Source organism: Leopardus geoffroyi, chromosome D1 (assembly GCF_018350155.1).
Source record: "Leopardus geoffroyi isolate Oge1 chromosome D1, O.geoffroyi_Oge1_pat1.0, whole genome shotgun sequence".
NCBI lineage: Eukaryota > Metazoa > Chordata > Mammalia > Carnivora > Felidae > Leopardus > Leopardus geoffroyi.
In genome coordinates, this window is record NC_059329.1 from 73206107 (window position 1) to 73228483 (window position 22377).

At 44.4% G+C, this 22377-nt stretch overlaps 1 protein-coding gene across 15 annotated transcripts in view; it reads right to left on the bottom strand.

Annotated features, from left to right (window-relative positions):
• PLEKHA7 (pleckstrin homology domain containing A7) overlaps nucleotides 1-22377 on the bottom strand; it is a 221099-nt gene that overhangs the window by 60517 nt on the left and 138205 nt on the right. For all 15 annotated transcript variants that reach the window (XR_006714108.1, XM_045484647.1, XM_045484645.1 and 12 more), the window contains 5 exons: nucleotides 16713-16824; nucleotides 15871-15975; nucleotides 13186-13258; nucleotides 11675-11775; nucleotides 4293-4468 (listed from right to left, as the gene is read on the bottom strand). Coding sequence is in view for 14 of the 15 variants with exons in the window: in XM_045484647.1 (XP_045340603.1) it covers nucleotides 4293-4468; nucleotides 11675-11775; nucleotides 13186-13258; nucleotides 15871-15975; nucleotides 16713-16824 (567 nt within the window). In the remaining variant the exon portion in view is untranslated. The remainder of the gene's footprint in view (nucleotides 1-4292; nucleotides 4469-11674; nucleotides 11776-13185; nucleotides 13259-15870; nucleotides 15976-16712; nucleotides 16825-22377) is intronic.

Here is a 22377-nt window from a genome sequence, read left to right on the forward strand (position 1 = left end):
TACACCATACACAAAAACAAACTCAAAAGGTATGAAAGACCTAAACATAAGATAGGAAGCTATCAAAATCCTAGAGGAAAAATCAGGCAACAACCTCTGTGACCTCGGCCGCAGCAACTTCTTACTCAACATGTCTCCAGAGGTAAGGGAAACAAAAGCAAAAATGAACTATTGGGACCTCATCAAGATAAAAAGCTTCTGCACGGCAAAGGAAACAATCAGCAAAACTCAAAGGCAACCAACAGAATGGGAGAAGATATTTACAAACAACATATCAATAAAGGGTTAGTATCCAAAATCTATAAAGAACTTATCAAACTCAGCACCCAAAAAACAAATAATCCAGTGAAGAAATGGGCAGAAGACATGAATAGACACTTTTCCAAAGAAGACATCTAGATGGCTAACAGACACATAAGAAGATGCTCAACATCACTCATCATCAGGGAAATACAAATCAAAACCACAATGAAATACCACCTCACACCAGTCAGAATGGCTACAATTAACAACTCAGGCAACGGCAGATGTTGGCAAGGATGCAGAGAAAGAGGAACCCTTTTGCATGCCAGTGGGAATGCAACTTGGTGCATTCACTCTGGAAAATAGTATGGAGGTTCCTCAAAATATTAAAAGTATAATTACCCTCAACCCAGCAATTGGACTACTAGGTATTTATCCAAAGGATACAGGTGTGCTGTTTTGAAGGGGCCCATGCACCCCAATGTTTATAGCAACACTACCGACAATAGCCAAAGTATGGAAAGAGCCCAAATGTCCATCAACAGATGAATGGATAAAGATGTGGTTTATATATGCAATGGAGTATTACTCAGCAATCAAAAAGAATGAAATCTTGCCATTTGCAACAACATGGATGGAACTAGACTGTGTTATGCTAAGTGAAATTAGAGAAAGACAAATATATGACTTCACTCATATGTGGAATTTAAGATACAAAATAGATGAACATAAGGGAAGGGAAGCAAAAATAATATAAAAACAGGAAGGGGGACAAAACATAAGAGACTCTTAAATACAGAGAACAAACTGAGGGTTGCTGCAGGGATTGTGGGTGGGGGGATGGCTAAATGGGCAAGGGGCATTAAGCAAGACACTTGTTGGGATGAGCACTGGGTGTTATATGTAGGGGATGAATCACTGGATTCTACTCCTGAAATCATTATTGCACTATATGCTAACTTGGATGTAAATTTTAAAAATAAATAAATAAATAAATAAATAAATAAGATCATACCAAAAAAAAAAAAAAAAGAATTAAAATGAAGAAGGGGAGGGCTTTAAAAGAATATGATTAGATGTAAGTATCTCTGCCTGGGGCAGATGATGTAGTATAAATAAAGGCAAATTCTTTAAGTTCTAGATTGAGTTCCATAACTTTATCAAGAAGAATGATCTTCTTCATGAAAAAGAAAACAACCTTAGTTAAAAGAGACTAAAAGTCCAAGATGGAGAAGAAAATGGGAAAGACCCAGCCATCAGGACCCCAGGGCCTCAGGGAACTCAGAAACAGGCTCAGGAAATCTCTCAGGTGATGTCTGAGAAATCAAAGAGAACAGGAAAAAGGCCAGAATATTAAAGACTGGCAAACAGCATCCTGTTCCATTAACCCCAAGAGTGGACAGCCTGCAAGCAACCTCTGCAAGGGACTAAGCCACATCCTAACCTGAGGAGATCTCACAGCACGCAGGGAAGGAAGCACCGAGAGAAGGCAAACAACTCAGCAGAAAAATGGGCAGAGGAAAGGTAGAGGCAGTTCAGTGGAGGGGAAATACAAGTAGCCAAAAAACAGAAAAGATCCCCAGCATCGTGGAGACATACACTGAAATACTATTTAACTACACAGCAGCTCAGCAAAATATTTTAAATCTCGATAATATCAACTACTGGCAAAGATGTGGGTAGTGGACTATACAGCTTCCTTTAAACTGCATCTTGGTGTATCAATTAAAATTAAAAATACATTGTATTTTGACCCCGCAATTTGAAAGACTCACACATGCAGACGCTTGTAGAAGGTTTTTCATTGCAGGCCTATTTATAATAGTAAAAGATGAGAAAAAATAAACCATTAAGGTTTGGAGCATTATGGTCTTATAAAACACCATATACAACAGTCCAAAGTAAAGCTGATCCACATACACTGATAAAGATTTTCAAGATTTTATCATTCGTGCTTTAAAAAAACACAAAAGAAACACATATTTCTTTAAGTGCACATATGTATATAAATGAATTTAAGTGAAGTTAAAAAGGATGCCCATTAACTTGATAACAGAGATTACCCTAGGAAGGCGATTAAGGATATTTTGTCTTTACTCTTTGCATTTTTTTTAATAAAAATGTCATTTATTGTATTTTATTTAAAATGTGTGTATATACATACACATATGTATATGTATATACATACATACACATATGGTTTCTTTAAGGATGAAAAACAAAAACTAAGAAACAGCATTAGGAACCAGCATATGCACTAGGAATAAGACGTATCAAAGCAACACCAATGTTGGGGCACCTGGGTGGCTCAGTTGGTTAAGCATCTGGCTCCTGGTTTCAGCTAAGGTCATGATCTCACAGTTCTTGAGTTCAAGCCCCGCACTGGGCTTCGTGCTGACAGTGCAGAGCCTACTTAGGATTCTGTGTCTCCCTCCCTCTCTGCCCCTCCCCTACTCGCCCTGTCTCTCTCTCAAAATAAATAAATAAAACTTAAGAAAAAAAAAAACCGGAAAAAACTAAAAAGAAATACCGATGTCACTCTAAACAGAGTGCCCACAGGCTAATAGCAGATGCTTTCACATCATCATCATGGACACAATAGACAAATGCAGGCTGCATGACAATGCTAGGAGGTAGAGTCAGATTTGACTGAACACCTGCAGTTACTGATTCAGGGTCTATGTGGGAACTTCCAGCATAGTCATTCTTCCTGTCCTATCTAACACATTCATTCATTCTTTCACTCGCTTATTCACTCAACAGACATTTAACGGCTTACTCTGTGTCAAGTGTGCAGAAGATACAAAGACAATCCCTCCCTGAAGTCTAGGATACTGAGAAGTATACAGAAGGTGGGAAAAAAAAAAAAAAAAAAACAGCGTGGGAAATGCTTGACTGAGGTATTATGGAAGCTTCAAGAGTAGGGCCAGACCCCAGGCTGGCCCCTTGAAGGAGGTCACACTACACCCTCTGTTTGCTTCAAGAAAGACGGCATGAAGCTAGGAAGTACCACTAATACCAAAAGTCACATACACGTGAGTTGGAAAAGGTTGACAAGCTATAATATACCATGTGAAATCCATTTACAGTCACTAAAAAAATCCCACCTTTAGGCTGCTGGAGAATAACCTTTTGTTTTGAGGCCTCACTGAAAGACCATACTCAAAGAGGCCTCTGAACACAGCAACGTGTTCAGATAGTGGAAAATGGGGGGCACATGAGTGGCTCAGTCGGCTAAGCATCCAACTTCAGCTGAGGTCATGATCTTGCAGTTTGTGAGTTTGAGCCCTACATTGGGATCTGTGCTGTCAGCATGGAGCCCATTTCAGACCCTTTCATTCCCTCTCTCTGCCCTTCCACTGCTCATATTCTTTCTCAAAAATAAACAAACATTAAAAAAGAAAAGAAAAAAATGGGCCCATGTCAGATGAGGACTCGCTAAAGGCACATCCTGACTTTTCTAGGGTTACCTTATTTCTCTGAGCCCCTGACTCCACTCATAGTCCTCCTGTGCTTTCTCTCAGGGAATCACCCACAGCCAAAAGACTCAGGAATTTCAAGATCCCTGATTGTACCCTTGGTTTGTCCACTTGAGGAAAGGGGTGACTGGACAATAGCTTCCCAGCTAGCCTCAGCAACATGGTGGTCACTCTTTGGCACATTTTCAGTTTATAAGGTCTTTCTTGTCCGTCTCTCCCTTTCCCAATCTGGTGCCCCAAGGCTGTCCATCTCACCACACATCAGAGAAGGAAAAATGAGAAATACACACGCACCAGGTTCCAAGGCTCCATATCCCAAGCAGTCACTTCCCGCCCCCAGGCCTTGGCATTTCTCTGTTCAACAAAGAGAGGTCCAGATAACTTCTGCGAGACCTTACCATGTATGCATTATCTTTCCAACAGAATTCATTGTTAAATAGGACTTCAAAGAAAGGGCAGGGCTTAATACAAGTGAATGAATGGTGGAATTTGGGGCACCTAAGAGTTCTTATCTGGATCCCCATCCTAGTGTGAGAAGTGCTCTGACAGGGACCCTCCATTGGGACTGACCTCTTTAGTGATGATCGAGACAGCACCTGTGCGGCCTGGTTCATGGCCCGGACCCAAGCGTTCATGTCCTCCTGGGTGTCGGCACTGAAGTAGTAGGTCCTCATGCCTGACTGCTCGGCCTGAGAACCCCCTGTGGAGCTATTATAGATGAGTGCTCGCATCCCCGTGTGCACAGCCTGTAAACATGAGGCAGAAACAAAGGTCAGAGAGGTCAGTGCACATTTCACTTCTGGGAGCAAAAACAAGAAGACACTCTGGCCATGTTCTTCCCTCTTCCATATTAAAAGCCCAAGTACCACCCAGCTTGTTCCCACACCTAGAAAACATCACAGCTGGATTCCCTTTTCCTGGTACAATCAGACCCAGTGATAGCTGTGTCTAGTCCCCATGGTCAAAGCCAGGCAGCTGCACCTATTCCTACTTATCTTACTCCTGCTTAGGGAGGGCCACACAGTCAAGGCTTGTATGAGAAAGAGTTTTTCAAAACCCTCATTCTGTAGAAGCAGACTCTCTGGAATCCTTGTCTTGGCTCTTCTGAAGCACGCAATTACTGGAATTGAGCCAAAAATTAGCAATAACAGCAAGTGGCTTGGTGCAGATATTCACTGTGCCTCACCACTCGGGCATGACATGTGATGAGTGCCCATCAACGCTGCTGCTCTTCTGGCTCTCCAAAGAGGCACTACAAGGTTTGACAGAGCTAACATTTGACTGAAAATCCTTGCACACCTACTGTGTGCTAGGAAGCCTCAAAGTGCTTTCACATGTATCCTTGCAAAGAGTCCGTGAAGAGGTAATGGAAATGATCACTGAAAAGTAACCAGGATGGGTACAAACAAGAGGAAACACCAGTTTCTCCCCACTGTGTTCTTAAAGTTGTAATGAAAAACCTCATCAAATCTACATAGGAAGATGGTATAAAAAGAAAGACCAAAAAAAAAAAAAAAATAGAGGAAGATCGGCAAATCTGATCAGTGCCTGTTATGTGTCTCCTGGTTACTTCCAGGACTTTAATCTCATTTTAATTCCAATAGCTCTGAGAGGTAGTGACAGAATTTGTATTTCACAAATGTGGCAGATGAAGGTCTGAGATGTTAAGTAACTTTCCCAGATCTCCATGCCCAGTAATGGATTCCTCATAGTATTTAATATTACCTGGCATCATTTATTTTATACACTAGTTTGCTTATCATCTGTCTCTTCCCTCCAGAATATAAACTCCATTACAGCAAGGACTTTGTCTGTCACTACGGTATCCCCAGGAACAGTGCCTGGCACCTAGTAGGTACTTAATAATTGTTTGTGGAATAAACGAAGAGTTGGAACCAGGATTTGTACATAAGTCTATCTGACTCCAAGCCCAAGCTTCTCTATATAATGCTCCTAGGTCCTGCCCAGATATTAGCATGATTACACAGATCACTGGTCCAAAAATGTGGATCCAGAAAGAAAGGCAGACCCCATGAAAGGATAAGCCAGAGAAAACAAAATGAAAGAACCAATTAGGAGCTAAAAAATGACATGCTTCTAGAACCACTAATGGTCACAGATGAAAACTCTCTGATAAACTGTCGACATTTGCTTCTGTGACCCACCCTAACATCTAGGTCCAAAATGCATATTAATTATGGATCTGCTACTAATACTGACATACTTGAATCTATCCAGCTAGTTCCAAGAGAGTACAGGCAAATTAGCCTGCAGGTAAGGGTCCCTACAGTGACCAAAGCAAACCTGATTTCCTTCCTTGCATGTTTAAGGGATTATCCACTGTCCCAGATTCCTCCTGTTTTAGCAGGTGGACACGTGGCAGTGAGAACAGAATGAAAAGGAACTTGTTGTGTCTGTCAATCAGCAGAAATTCTTGGAAAAGCTCCCCCATGCAATGACCCTATAAGATCTCTGATACCTCCTCCCAGACTTTCTGCCCAGTCACAGGTGGGACAGGCACCCACCCCACCAGACACAAGGCCACCCACAAGCATAGCTAGCCCTCAAGGGTATGATAGATAGAGCATGTTCCTGCTATACTAGTGTTTGTGGAGCCAGCCTTGTCTAGGAAATCAACACGGGACACCCTTCAAACAGGGGGACTTGGCGTGTGTGTTCACAAATGGACCTTGGGAGTTAGATCCAGCATTACAGAGGAGCTAACATGATCACAAACAACCTCAGTCACTAATCAAACTGCCAATATGTGCTGTATCCAGCTGCCCTTGGTTCTAACCAACAGGTTCTTAGCCACATTCTGCCTGTGATTGGGCATAAACGATGTATTTACTGCAAAAGTGAGAAGTGCAGGGAGTTGGCCATGTGACCCAAGTCCAAAGTGCCCTGAGCCAGAGGAAGATGCCAAAACCAAGATGATGAGAAGCCTTCTCACCCCTTCCTAGTCTTATCTCAAAGATGTTCCCTTCCCCTCTGCTCTTCACTTTCCAAACAACAGTCCTATTAGGCAACTTTGCATGACCGAATGGAAAACTTTAGGCTATAGCTAAAGGAAATGAAGATGTATGCAAGGACGATTTTACCTCAAAAACTTAATCCCCCTGGGATAGGACTGTTCTCCTGGCCCTTAGGACCTTGGTCTTGATCTGGCACTAGAGATAAAAGCTAGAATGCTCACTCTCCAAGCCCCCAGCATCAGCCTTTAGAACACAGAGGCCTAGATGAGGAAATGTAGGAGCACTCCAAAGGCCAGGCCCCATCAACTGACTCATTCTCTAACTCATTCATTCAACAATAATTTATCATTGATTATTTATGTGAAAGGTACTGTACCAGAAATTGAAGCAACAGCCTTAATCAATGTCAAGATAGTTTACAATCACATAAGAAGAGAAAGACTACGGACAAATAACTACAATTGTTATAAGCATCGTCAAGAAGTTCAGGATGCTATGAGAGAGAACATCAGGGGAACCTGGCCTGACCTGGAGAAGGAATTACCTATGGAAGTGACATTTAAGCTTCCTTCTACATAGTAAGCAGATATGTTAGTAAAAGTAGCACAGTGGGATATGTGGGACCCCAAGACAGACAAGAGTATGATATATTCAAAGATGAGGCCGGCATGCCTGGCACAGAGAAAAGGAGAGAGCAGGATGAAATGAGACCACTGGAGCTGGCAGGGCCAGGTCACCGGGGCCACGTGGTCATGTTAGGGTTTTGTCTCATTTTCAAGAACAAGGAGAAGCAATTAAAGAGTTCGAGCTGGGGAGTGGCAAGATCAGATTTTTGTCTGGAAAAACCACTCTGGCTGCAGTCTGAAGAGGTCAGAGTTGAGCTGGGGCCGATGAGGGGATAGGGGGCAGGACACCACTACAGAAGTATAGGTGAGAGATGGTGGTGGAGGCTGAGAAGGAGAGGAGCGCCCAGTGTCTGGAAAAAACTAGCAGGTAATATCGGCAGGACCTGGTGATGAACTGGACAGGAGAGCTGAGAACCGCAACTGTCAAGGATAAGACTGTCAGGTTTCTGACTTACGCAGACTGTGGTGCACATTTATTGACATTAAGAAGGAACTCCTGGTGGCCAACCTTTGAGCTATGAGCAGCACAGTGAACTGGGTGAGAGCTCAGGCCCTGGAGTTAGCCTGACGTGCATGGTGGGCCTGGCTTCTTACCCCAGAGCAACCTTGGGCAAGCTGCTCAATCTCTCCAGGCCTCCATTTCCTCATCTTTAAAATGGGTGGGTGATGATGGTACTTACCTTTTAAGGCTGTGTGAGCACTAAATGAGATAATGCACATATGGAACTTACAGCACAGCCTACCATTTTTAAGGCTCAAAAGATGTTAATTGATGTTATTATAGGACTAGTCACTTGAGTAATCTAAGGTGACTGACTGAATGAATTTTCTAGAAACTTTGAAAGACCCTTTTCTGCCCTCTCTAACTCTGCCCTCAGGTCAAGATCTCACAGTTCACCAGTTGGAGCCCCGTGTCAGGCTCTGGGCTGACAGCTCAGACAAAGCCTGGAGCCTGCTTCGGATTCTGTGTCTCCCTCCCTCTCTGCCCCTCCCCTGCTCATTCTCTCTCTCTCTCTCTCTCTCTCTATCTCTCTCTCTCTCTCTCTCTCTCTCAGAAATAAACATTTAAAACAATTCGAATATAAGCTCCACGAAGGCAAGTATTTTGTCCTTCTCATTGTTCTATCCCTAGCATCTATATCCTACCAGGTAGAACAGTGGAGTTCAGTGAAAGTTGGGTGAATATAAATAAGTGAAAAACCACATCTTGGCTGGCCTTTAGCCAGAATCTAAAGTGGGGGTCTTAATCTTTTGGGGGGCATGAACCCTTTGGACAGTTTCATAAATCCTAAGAACCCTTCTCAGAATGTTTCTAAGTATTCATAAATATGCTATACTGAAATACAGTTACCAAAATTTTCTTAAATGTGGTATAGTGATATAGGTGCTTCTTTAATAATTCATTATATAAGAAATGTAGTAATAATTATTGTCATTTCAAAGTGGCAATGAGCATAATGCTATTTCAAGATATTTACAACAGTCGTAATGTGATATGAAGATCTCTCTGGTTACTAGGGTGACCAAGGCATAGATGCTATGGATACCTGTTGTTGCCTGCTTTCTTAATCAAAGAAAACATTGTAGGTTAAAAAAAAGATGTGATTTATCCATTGACCCTTGGGGGTCTGTAGAGCTCAGGTCAGGAAACCTTGGTCTTGAGGGAGGAAGAATGGCTCAAAGGGAGTAATAAAGGCTTTTCTCCCCATTGAAAATCCTTGGACCCTTGGCTGCACAGGGATGTTTTTTGCTCCAGATCCTGATCCGAGGGGCAAGCCTGCTCAGAGGTGACCAGGAGGTGAAGGGTGGCTGTACATCCAATAGGAGCTGTTTGGGGAGGAGCCCCAGGTGAGCTAACAGAGCATAAAAGGCCTGTGTCCATCTAGCACCAGCCTTCCTGGTAATGCACAGGGGCTGCCAGGCTGCAGGCACAGTCGAAAAAGAAAGACAAGGAAAGGTCCATATAACCTTTCTGGCGGTGCCTATCTACCATTACAGATACTCTCAACAATCTCAAGCAAGGTGCCCTAGCAACAGTCAGAGAATTTCAGATCTGGAAAGAACTCACATCAGAGACAGGTGTAAGGCCCAGAGCACAAAACACTATGCATTCTTCAGTATGCCCAGTAACATGGATGCTGTACTGCCCAAGGGGTCCACTTTCTGGCCCCTAAAAGAACAATGCTTCAACCCAAAGGAAAGGGAACTCTTTCGCACGAAGGAAACCACAACCTTCTGTGGAGAACCAGCTGAAAACCACTAGACTTGTCTGCAGTAGCTTTTCTCTGCTCTCAGACCCTGAGGATCCCCACAACAGGGAAATCCCACCCCACCCCGGACCAAACACACACATGCCTTCTATCTCTGAGACAAAAGATTTAGGGAACACTCTTGGTGAAGTCTTTCTAAGAAAAATTTTTTTTCAAAAAGAGAAGAATCTATGACACATTAAGGATGTTTTTCTAAATCTGTTTTCACACCTCCCAGTGAAGTGGTAAGATGAAATATATATAGTTACAATCAGTTACTTTGACCATATTTCAAAAGCTGTCCTAAAAAATTACATACATTATCCTGACTGTTGGCCTAGTAGCAAAAACACTGAACCCCAGAAAGGAAGGCTTTCTGAGGAAGACTTTTAGGCTGCAAAGGACCAGTCTGAAACCCACCGAACACAATGTTTTCAAAGCCAGTCATCAGCAGGAGAGGCTTCTGAACTATTAAAGAGAAGAGTATTCCTAAAATGACAACAATGAACATTAGTTCAAATCACCTTCCACCTCCTGCAATGTGTGTGCAGGAGGTGACCAAAATCAGACGTGGAAGAAAAGCAGAGAGAAAGAAAAAGAAATTGTCCTCCCTCCCTTTACAATGCAATTGAAAGAGAATAGAGTTCATGTTCAAGTTCTGTCACCATCATCTCCCAGCTTTGTGACTTTGAGCAAGTTTCTTAAGCACTCTAATCCTCATGTTCCTAAGCTATAAAATGAAGCTAATAATACTGGCCTCACCCATTGGCTCTCCACAACATTAAATGAGCTTCAACCCACAGCAACTCTGGAGTCATCAGGGATAGTGACAGTCAAGGGAAAGAGAGGGACAGCTCAAACCTGGCAATGGACAAAGCTGAAGCATCAGCCCGGAAAAGAAAGGTAAAAGATGAGACTGATTTTCCAACCACCACCCCCACAATGGACTCCCAGTCAAGACACTGATGCAGATTATCACCTTCCAGTGATACCATAGACACCATATACCAATGCTTTCTTTAACCCTTACAGAGAACAGTGGCTGTGTTATCATGTGCTTTTCCATGATCCTTCAACTATCTCTGGCTGGCAAACTTGACCTCTGTTCCACCTCTGCTTTAGTACCCACCATCTAGTACTCATCTTATACCTTCAACATGGGAATAGCTAAGCTACATGAGTAGTGGGGGCAGGAGCCGCTACCCCACTTGAAAGGCTCATCATTGCCCTGCATCCTGAGCAGTGTGAGAGGGCGTTCCCCGTGGCCACTAGCACCAAAGGCTGCTGCTTCAGTGCTGAGACTTCCACTCAGCTGTCAGTAAAGTATAACTTCAACACTCCCCCATCCTCACCATCCCTGGAGGACCCAAGAAACAGCATCAGTGAAGGAATGTGTGGAGGTCGCTAAAGGAGATGGCCTCAGGATTCCCCAAATTTGGGCCTGACCACCACCTTCCTGGTGCCTCCACACCTGGCTCGGAAGATGCTAGAGGGTGTAAAGGACTGCCATCAATTATCATGGCCGCACTCACTCCACATGGCATGGTGACAAAGTAGAAAGGGGGGTTCTACTGTTGAAGGGATTTCCCTTGGGATCCAGAGGGATTTTTCCGGGATCCAGAAAATAAACCAAATTTGATTCTACTTGCTTTTCAACAAGATAAAGTGGACAAACTCAAAAACCCTTCAACATGAGCCACTGACCCTTAATATAGGTCTTCATAATATAATTGACGTAAGTCCATTATGAGGGACCATCACTTGCACTAAGTGGCTGGATACTAGTTAGACTGGCTGATTACAGTGATAAGAACACATGAGGAGGAACCCATATGCAATCACAGGACTAGTAGTGAGAGGAAAAGAGGGGTCTGAACACTTGAGCAAGGGTGGGGGACTCAGAAGCTCAGATACAAATGAAAGCACTTGTGATGCTATTCTTGTTTAAAGAATTTATAACTTTGTTAACATGCACCTGAAGTGCTCTAGCTTCTTAACTTCTCCTTTCTCCCCACAGAAAACAACTGCTTTTATGAAGCCATTTTTGGGAACACAAAGTTTCTTAGAGTGGAATTGCTGCACTAGATGGGAAGGGGCAGTACCTTAAAGGAATACTTGCGACTTATACGGTCCTCAGGGGCCACAGGCGAGATCACATAGCTGGGCAGAGGGATGCTCCCAAGGACAGCTTCTTCTCGGCTGTCTTTGAATGGAAAAAAAAACACATCAGAATAACCTGCTGTGGCACCTTCCTTGGGTTGGTCCATCCCACTGCCCCAGTTCAGGACTCCAAATGTCTTCCCAGGACTACTGCAATTACTGACTGTCCACTCAGGTGCCCCCTGGAGACCTTTGTGCTAATGCTGGAACGACACAGGTGAAACAGACAGAGGCAGAGGCAGGCATGTAAACGTGCTCAGCACCACCTGCTAACTCCTGAAATACAATAGTTTACAAAATGCTGTGGGAACACAGAGGCAGAAGTGGCACACAGTCTGGGGAAGTGGAGAAGGCTTCAGAAGGCAACATTTAGAGTGTTTTAAAGGATGGGGAAGGGCCTTCTGTGAGGAGCAAACCTCACAGGCAAAGTTAGAGCACGTGCAAAACATCCTACCTTCTACATCTATTTTCTTCCTCTTCTAAACCATCTTCATTATAGAGGTAACTTCCTAATGATAGAGTTGGTCCTGTCGTTCTCCTACTCAAAAGCACTTGCTGCCTGCTCACTGGATGCAAAATGAAACCCAACTTCCTCTGCCTGGTGTCACAGCCCTCTTGCATTTTGGTCCTTACTCACATCCTGAGCCTTCTTTCCTAGTATGCCCTGCATGCAAAATTCACTCGGGCTTCACAGGTCTGTCATTCCACCTTCTTCTGCTTCTAGAACTTTATTCAACTTGTCTCCTCTCCTTGAAATGTCCATCTCCCCCATACGCAAAAGCAAAGCTCTACCCATCTTTACAAGCCCAACTCAAATCCCATCTGTTCTAAAAACCCTCCTTAAATTCTCCAATATGGAATTTCTTGCTCCCCCTGAATTGCTTAAGCACACTGAATGCCTTCTAAAGCACCTAACACAGACTAGTCTGTCTTAAAAGTAAACTCTCTCTTCCTCCATGTTTCGAGCCTTACTTCTTTCTCACTATTGCACAGCCCCTAACTCTATGTGCTGGGGCTCCATAAATGTTCATGTGGTCAACTCAACTCACCAGCTGTCCATCCAATGTAAATATAGTAGGGGATAGATCCAGAGGGGTTACAAAATACAATGATTTATCTGTACTTCCCACCTCTCCAGATTGTGTCAAAGGTATACCTATGTCCTCAAAAGGGTAGAAGCCAAGACAACTCCAGACTTGGAGACCCTAAGTAGCAGACAAACTGGATCCTATTTATTTTAACTCAACAAATGGCACTTCCAGTGCAGGGACTGGTAGAAAATGAAGTGACCAACCACCCACATATGTAAAAGTGAACACTTGGGCAAGTAAATAGGTTCTAAATTAGCTCAGGCCACTGGTCCACTCACTGGATTTGAGAACATAACCACCTGTTATCACCTCACCACCCCCTCCAGCACAAAGAGCCCTTGGTGGCCTGAGCTGCAGCTCACCTTTATAGTAAAACAAGCAATAATCGGCAAGCACAAACCATCTCCTTTTCCACAGCCTCATCCCAGAACTGTCCTGCAAAGCAAAGAAAACTACTCAGACAATATGTAAGCACACTATTCCCCCTTCCCAATCATGCACGACATGATGCTGCAACCGAGACTTACCCATATCCACTCTTTCATCCAATAAATTAATGAATTAATGAATTTTTATTGCATGGCCATTTTTTTATAGGACATGAAAATTTAGATTCAATGATGGTTTATCCCAAGGAAGTTTTATGTATGTCCTGGAAACAGATTAATGTAAGTATCCTTCTTTTAGAAAGGAAGATATGGATTCAAAAATACAGTTCTTCCATGAAAGAAATAAGCTTTTGGGGAGCCTGGGTGGCTCAGTCCATTAAGCATCTGACTTCAGCTCAGGTCACCATCTCAAGGTTCGTGGGTTCGAGTCCCCGTGCCAGGCTTTGTGCTGAGAGCTCAGAGCCTGGAGCTGCCTCGGATTCTGTGTCTCCTCTCTCTGCCCCTCTCCCACTCGCACTTTGTCTCTCTCTCTCTCTCTCTCTCTCTCAAAAGCAAATAAACATTAAAAATAATAATAATTAGGGGCGCCTGGGTGGCTTAGTCGGTTAAGCGTCTGACTTCAGCTCAGGTCATGATCTCGCGGTCCGTGGGTTCGGGCCCCGCGTCGGGCTCTGTGCTGACAGCTCAGAGCCTGGAGCCTGTTTCAGATTCTGTGTCTACCTCTTTCTCTGACCCTCCCCTGTTCATGCTCTCTGTCTCAAAAATAAATAAATGTTAAAAAAAAAAAATAATAATAATAATTAAAAACCAAAAGAAATCAGCTTTTAACAAAAAGGAAGCTATTTATTTACTTGGGTGCTATTCTGTAAAAATATTTATGCTGATGAGAAAATTTATTTACATAGTATGGAACAAAGGAATTTAAGTTAGCCAATTAATCATTGAGGCAAAGTTCTCATTTGATGGAGTTCAATTCTCGATCATAAGGGGCTGATTTTGTCATGGATTTGCCTTCCACTCAGTGTAAAAAGACTTGGATTATCTTGCTATCTAATAGTCTCATACTGTGAATCTATTTTTACTCATCTAAAATCTAAATCAAGGGGCACCTGGGTGGCTCAGTTGGTTAAGCATCTGACTCTTGGTTTCGGCTCAGGTCATGATCTCACAGTTCATGGGTTTGAGCCCTGTATCAGGATCTGCACTGATAGCACAGAGATTCTCTTGGGATTTTGTCTCCCTCTCTGCCCTGCCCCTACTCACACACATTCTCATGCCCTCTCTCTCTCCCAAAATAAACTTTAAAATAAAATTAAAAAATACATTTATTAAAAATATTTTAGGTGATTGTGAAAATTCTAAAAAAACTAGGCCAGAGCAGGAAAATAGTAGTGTTGCAAGGTCCGTTTTTCTCCCAAATCTAGGAAAATTCCAGAACTTGCTTTTAGCTGTTAAAACTGTTTTCCTTCTGCAAAAGTTTTCAACAAGTTTAAATTTTAAAAAAATAACAAAGTTATTACAGTTTCTAAACCTAAGCACAAGATGAAGTTTGTTCATTCTCTACTTACTAAAGTGCTAAAAACAAATTTAACTTGCTGAATTCATACATTTCTTGGTTATATCTTCTGTACTAACCACATTATCTCTAAGATCTTGCTTTATTTGGAAAACTCCTCTCCATCCTTCCACACCTAGCACAAATGTCACCTCCTCCGGGAAGCCTTTCAGGACTCCCCCCAAAGAGAGCTACATTCTCTGTGCCGTGTGTCCATAGTACTCCACACAGGTTGCTGTTAGAGTTCCAGCACAGCCACAGTGGGGGCTGGGGAGAAGAATTACTTATAGCCCTTTCCCTCTCCCTCCACATTTCAAAGGAGCATGCTTTTGTTTAATGGGGATGAGGATGCAGATGGGAAAGCCAGGTTACTCAGGTAAAAGAGATGGGCAGAGAGGCAAGGAAAGAGACACAGCCATTAGGGAAAAGGGTACCATTGAGAGAGGTATCAGCACAGTGTCTGACAGAGGTGGCTGGAGAGCTATGGGAGTTACCAAGGGGAGACTGAGGGAGACAGATTTCAAGGGGACTTCTAGGGATATCTTCTGTGTGGCGTGCAACATAATGCCCTCCTCTGTCTTCTTGTAGAGCCTTTAGTAAAAATCCACATCATTGCCCTTGGTGTTTGATGTGTGTTTTTCGGATGGTATGATATGTGAGAGACTGAGGGCAATAATAGGACAGGTGAGAGATGTGTCTGTTTTGGGGTGAGGAGGCAATGAGCTGGATTTGGCTGATTTGGAATCCGAGGGGCTAGGGGAGCTAGATATGTGTGCTAGACTAGGGGAGAGGAAAAGATGGGGTTTTTCAGCCAAATGATAACAAAGGCAAGTGCCGGCAGGGGATTGGCAGGAAGGCTAGATTTGTGTGACCCACCCACACTAGTGCTTGGGTCCCAGGGCAGCCAGTAGCACTGGGGGCCCATGTGGTCAAGTGGGTTTGGGGAGGCAAGGTGTAACCACTGAGCAGACAAACCTGCCTCAGATGAACTCAGGAAGAGAGAGCTTATTAGGAGTCTATTTGCAGCTCCCAGGAGCCAGAATAAGGAAGACAATCAGCAAGAGTCATTCCCCTCCCTCACTCTCCCTTCCCAGTCTCCTCACCTGCTTGTGCAGCCACCCCCTCACCACCACTGGAACATTGGGGTTCCTCCGGATGGCCTGGTCCCTCTTCCCAAAGCTGTGGACTTTATTGCTGGACTTCATGATCTAGGAAAAAGCAGACTTGAATTCTAGCAGCAGGGGAAATTATGGAGTCACAAAAAGCACCTGCATGATAAGAGAGCTGCGGGCTCCTCCGCCTTATTCCAAGCAGCAGCACCTTGATCGAAAGAGACTGGAATAGGTGGGCACATGGCCACAGCATTTCAATTAAAAGGCAAATCCAAGACCTAGCAAGCTTCCCATCCAGCTCACAGAGAAAAAAACATTTAAAGGGATTTTTCAATCAACTTTCACCAGCAGCTATTGGTCCTAATATGTCCTAGTCTTTCTGGAGCAAAGCTACTTTTCAGTCACAAATTTTGCCAATTTCCAGACATCTACCCCTTCCTATCTGGGTTCAGTCCTTAGCACTCACCCCTTCTCTGCAATGCCGGTTCTCTTCCCTGTTCCTCAATGCTCCCACATCTCACCTTTCCTCAGGACCACCTGTCACAAATCTCACCAGGCAGTCTCTAACACACCTGTGAACAGAGGCACAGCCCTCCCAAGACAAGCCAGAAAAATGAAGACTGCACACGGGGACCTAGGTGTCAATCCTGGTTCTGCCAGCAATCACCTGTTTTCTTGGACAAGTGACATAACCCCAACTGGTTTCCATTTCCTGATCTGTCATTTGGGGAGGATACTTCTTACAAGCCTCCCTCACAAAATAATAGTGACAGTCCGTGGGCATCTGCAAAATAGTAAGGGTGGAAGGAAGGAATGAGTGGCCAGGAGCTCACCTTGGGGCCAGGTTTGGCCTCCACGGTCGACGTGGTTCCAGCTGTGGATGTTTCACTGACCATGCTGGACGGTCTTTGGTTTCTCTCTTGCTTCGACATATGTGGATGTGGCCTGTGGGAAAACACGGGAAAGTCCAGTAAGTACCAGGCTGCACTGAAAGTGGAATCTGAGATTTATCACAGACAAGAACCAGTTGATATGCCTCAGACAACCCACGACTGATCTTTTGGAGACCACCTGAGTCTAGACTGCATCCAGAAGACCACAATGTCCATGTGCTTCAGGGAGTCTAGAGGATAACAGATGGTCCACCTCCATGGCCTGACAACCCACCAAGGGGCCAAGGCCATCATTCCTGCCTGCTGTCCTAAGGTCCCCACATTTACGCTCTTACTCGGGTTATCTGTGGCAACTGCCCCATCAGATGGGCACCAACAGTTGTACCACTTTTTACACAAACAACCCATACTCCTTACATACACACGCACACACACCCCTCCATTTCCCTGGCTCCCAAAAGAAGCTGTTTATAATTAGTAACAAGAAATCACTTGCGCACACATCCACACCCCTAGATACACACAGAAAATCACTTACATAAACGCCAGTGGGGCTTGCCTCCCAAAATAGATCACTCAACAAAGAGTCCTATTCTAGGAACACTCTTTTACCCCAAAATAGAACCATCAGAGATATTAACCCCTTGTGCCATGCCTGGAAACAGGAAGCAATGAGACATGCCTGGGTCCCCAATGAAGATCCCCCTCAGTGCATCCCCAACAGCACCGGGTGACACCATGCTTCCCATTGAGAAGCTCCACCTGCCCTGGGAGAGCCAGATCTCTGGGAACATCTCCATATGACATTCAAGAGACACTACAGAGAACCCCTCTCACCTGCCTCCACAGATCCCCAGCATTTGCCAGAGTCTTTCAAAGCCCGGGTAGCAGCAAATGCCTGCAACAAATTCAATGCCTATCCTCAAACAGCTTGATGCCTGCTTCCCAAACTCTAACTCCAGGATCAGCAAGCCGTCCTCAAAGCATACGTCTCATTGTTCTGTGGCTGGGTTCTCTACAGGCAACAGGACCCAGGCAGCTGCAGTAAACTGAGGCTCTCTTCCCTGAGGAGCGGAGACAATCTGACTTGAAGGCCGGGGCTAGGAGCCTGAGAGGAAGGAGGATCCAGACAGGAAGCAGCCCTCTGGCTGTCCGTTCACCAGGCTCACTTTTACACAGGTGCCACCAGGGAAAGTCCTAGTTTCCACCTTGGAGATGTGCTGCCTCCTTCAAAACCATTACTGCTCGAAGGATAAGTGATCCTTCCTGCACCCCAAGACAGAGCCCCGAAACCCTGCACCTCTACTTCTTCACAGAAGTAGCCGTAACCACCGTGCTCTCCACACTGTGCCAGCGGCAGGACCACTGCAGTGGGACTGGCTTTCCAAAGGGCTGAGCTCTGCTGGATGCTTGGCAGCTCGGGGTGCAAGTCTCACCAGGCAGAAAGATCACTGGCTCCTTATCCACTCAGGCACTCACCCCAGATTCCCCGCCCCCGGCCTCCATCTCAGCCAGACTTTTGTTACTGCTCCCCACTCAGAGAATGTCACCGCACTCAGCTCACTGCTGGCAGAGGCTGCATGCAGCAAAAAGATAATCGCCAACCGGGGGTGAGAAGGGCCCTGAGAGGCTGCCTTGTCCAGTCCCTGCCTCCAGGCAGAACTATGCCCAAAACGTCGGCCTGGAACCTAGTCTTGCCTGACTTTCAGATGTCCAGAGGTTGAGACAAAGATGACTTCTTGGGTTGCATCAGTTATGGCAGTTGTATCTTGGAGCCAGAATTCAGGACACAAAGTCCGACAATATTTGTTTGAGATTTTATCAAGTTTAATTTGCTCCCACTTAAAATACTGATAGAGGATTATTATAGAATATTTGGGAAATATAAGAAAAAAAGCTAAACAAAAAGAAAAAAAAATTACCATAGTCTGGCTACCCAAAGGAAAACCATTTTTAACACTTGGTATATATACTTCCATTCTTTTTTATACGTCTGGGTTTTGGGGGGTAGGGGAGAGAAGAGTGTTTTTTTCTTTTTATATAACTGTGATCACACTGTGTTTATGATTTCGCATTTTGATTTTTAAAACATAATGCAAACATTTTCTCCATTATTTTAAAAACATCCACATCATTTTATTTTTTCTTTATTTTTATTTCTTTTTAAATAAACTCTATGCCCAACATAAGGCTTGAACTCACAACCCCGAGATCAAGAGTCATATGTTCCTCCTCTGTGAGACAAAGGAAAGACTATCTGGATGTGTGACTGGTCCAGAAAATCCAGGATGGACAGCCATTTGCACAACTTCTGTACAATCTTGAGCTCTGACTCTAATCACCTCCTGCTTTCTAGTCTCATGTCCCCAATCCCATTCGGGGATGCTGGCTGGCCAGGAAGCTCTTCCAGACAACAGTGCTGTCCTACAGACTTGGGTGGATGAGGAAAGGGTTACAATCACCACCTAGGAAGCCAATTATGAACAGATTTCAGCTGGAGAAGGACTGGCTGTGGTCCCAACACTGAACATTAGTGAGGGACAGTGGACCACAGTGGGGGGGGGGGGGTTGGGGGGGGGCAGAGTACAAGAGGAGGAGGAGGAAAACCATGAAGACAATTCCATTCTTCTATAGAGACCTCTACTCAGCCACACTCAGAGAAAGCTGGCTTGTTAGGAGAAATAGCCCAAACTAAATCTGCCCCAGAGAGGGAACCATGTTGTCTCTATAAACAGTGTCTTCATCAGGGCTCACCATGGGCAGGGACAGCTCCCAGCTGGAGCAACAGTCTCCATCTCTAGCTGGCAGTCCCTGACCTTGCTCTCTGAAAGAACAAGGTGCACACAGCTACTCACTCAGTCAAGTGGCAAGATCTGCCTTCAGAGGATGTTCCTCTGAATCTCCTCAGTGTCGGTAATGATCTCCCAGGTCTCTTCCAAAGGTGAATACGACTTTTGGAAATAACTAGATGTTATCTGGAATTACAACTAGTTAAAAAAAAAAAAAAGAAAAAAAGAAAACAAAAACAGGTGGTGGTCATGCTTGGGACACCATTTGGTACCCAAAAACAAGGATATAAAAAAGTCTTGGGGTGCCTGGGTGGCTTAGTCTGACACTTGGTTTCAGCTTAGGTAATGACCTCACAGTTCATGAGTTTGAACCCTGCATCAGGCTCTGCACTGGCAGCACAGAGCCTGTTTGGGATTCTCTCTCTCCTTCTCTCTCTGCCCCTGCTCCCTACCGCCTCTAAAAATAAATAAACTTTTTAAAAAAGTCTCAAAAACAATTTTCTGACTTGGCTGAAAAGCTGGCTCTGATGGAAAGTTCTGGAGGTTGTTTACCACACTGTTTTGAGAAGTGGGAATATAAATAGTGTTATGTGTATAGCCTCCTGAAGAGAGATACTAAAAGAATCACCTTATAGGTGTGTTCCCCACTTAAAAGCCTGGTGGGGCAGACACTGACTTGTCCTCAATTCCTCAGACTGAGGTATGTCTCCTGACAGGTTTCACTCAAGAACCTTCCCCTCCCCCAGAAAAGAGCCTGTGCCCCTGAGCTGAGCCGCTGTGAAAGGTGGTTCAGTTAACAGCATGCCCTCAGGCACATGAGTCACACAGATCCCAAGAGAGGAGACCGAAAAACCTGCACACGCTATGGGAAGACAGACTCTTGGTGTCATTAAATAAAATCTATTAACTTAAAAGCCTGTTTGCCAGGTTTCTGTACTATCTGGATTCCCAAAGTACAGTGGAACGATCTGAACAAAGACATCTCTTTCCTTGGCTTGGGCTACATGAATGCTGATTATTTTGCTGGAGGGGTGTGGGCTGAAGTTCAAAACAGTGAGCTAGAGTCTTAACTGCCTCTCAGCCGAAATGAACAAAAAAAGAAGTTAGGACTAGACAAAAATCAGTCTGGAGAAAGCCAGTAGGAAAGTGACTTCATTCTACTCCAAACTTCCTCAAGGATGTGTCAAGTGAGCCTGGACAGGAAATCACTTTCCATGTCCCTCAATTTCCCCCTTTCTAAAAGGAACTGCTTCTGCTACCTGCAATCCAGGAGTAAATGCATAGAACACTGACACATGTAGTAAGAGGGAGGTTATAAATTCAGAATTTTTTTTTCTGTTGGGTCTGAATTTAGGTGAGTTTGGTTAGTGGGATCCTTGGCTGCCTCTTGGTTAACATTATGAATAGGAGCAAGCTGAAGTGGGATCACAGCAAGACCCTTTTCTACCCTATTGCTGTCATAATAAGTATGTCACCAAGCCAAGAATCACCAACCCTTAATGTGAGTACACAAAGTCAAGCAAGCAGAGGGACGGAGCTGTACTTGCCCACCACCTACTGTGTGCCAGGGAGTTAGACTACATTATTGCACTTAACCCTGAAAAGCCAGTTTTACCATCTCCATTTTGCAGGTGAGGTAAACTGAGGCTACGACAGATTAATAACTGCCCAAGACAGAAGCTGGACTCCAAAACCTGGTCTTCACAAGAGACACCACCCCATGGCAAGTCCCAGGGTCTGACAGAAGCAGGCTTTTGCTCTTCTCAGCCCCAAGGACCAATCCCCAAACCAAGAGGATCCTGGAGTGGTGGAAAGCCCAGGAGCCCGGAATAATTGGGTCTCAACAAAGCTCCGCAGCTTAGTCACTCCTTCACAAGTCACATCATTTCTCTGGGCCTCAGTTTCCATTTTTACAAAATAGGGTGAAAACTACTCTCATCTCACAAGGTGGTTGTGTGGAGTGAAAGAACATCTTAAAAACTATGAGCGCAGCACTAAATGAAAAGCACCGTCATGGCTTTACCAGTGGACACGCCAGAACTTAAATCTCAGGTACATTCTATTTTTATTTCCAAGGCACTTCTCTCCAGAAAATTCAAAGTGCCAAACAATTAACTTCTAAACAATCATTTCCTATAAACACCTCTATGAGCACCTTATCCACGTGGGGCTCCTTTAAAGTACAATAAACTTGTGGGGAACTGGGCTCCTATTCTTTCCCCAGGAGGTTAGAAAGCTATTGGGAATTGGGAATCCTTTATTGAGAAGATGTTATTAGATGTCACTTGTATCCCATCAATTCTTTGGGGGGAAAATAGGTCCCCAAATTCATGTTCTGTCCTCAAGTATTCCACACAGAGAGCTCAGCTAAAATTAATGCTATGAGAGCAGGGTGTATGAGAAGAGGCATACTCACTAACAACCAGCAAATTTTTTAAAGTGCTCACACCCACCACCTAAGGGGTTTGGGGAAAGCAATGCACAATGAAAAGCAGTAATAAAAGAAAGTTCTTGTCCCAAGCAGGCAGACACCTCCACACCCCCTCTTCTCAGAGAAAGAGACACACACAGACCGCCAACGCTCACTGTATACTCCCAACACCCTGGGGGAGGCTGTCTGACACGGGTTTTCATTCAGCAACTGTTGCCTTGTTACTCAACTATGGCTTTCTGTGTTCTTTCCCCTCCCTGCAACTCCCCTCTGGAACACACCCTCATCCCACCCCACCTCAGGAGCTGGAAACCAGCCCAAAGAGCACCCCTCACCTGGGATGAAAATAACTTAGTGAGCCTCATGGGCTCCCCTCCCCATCCCC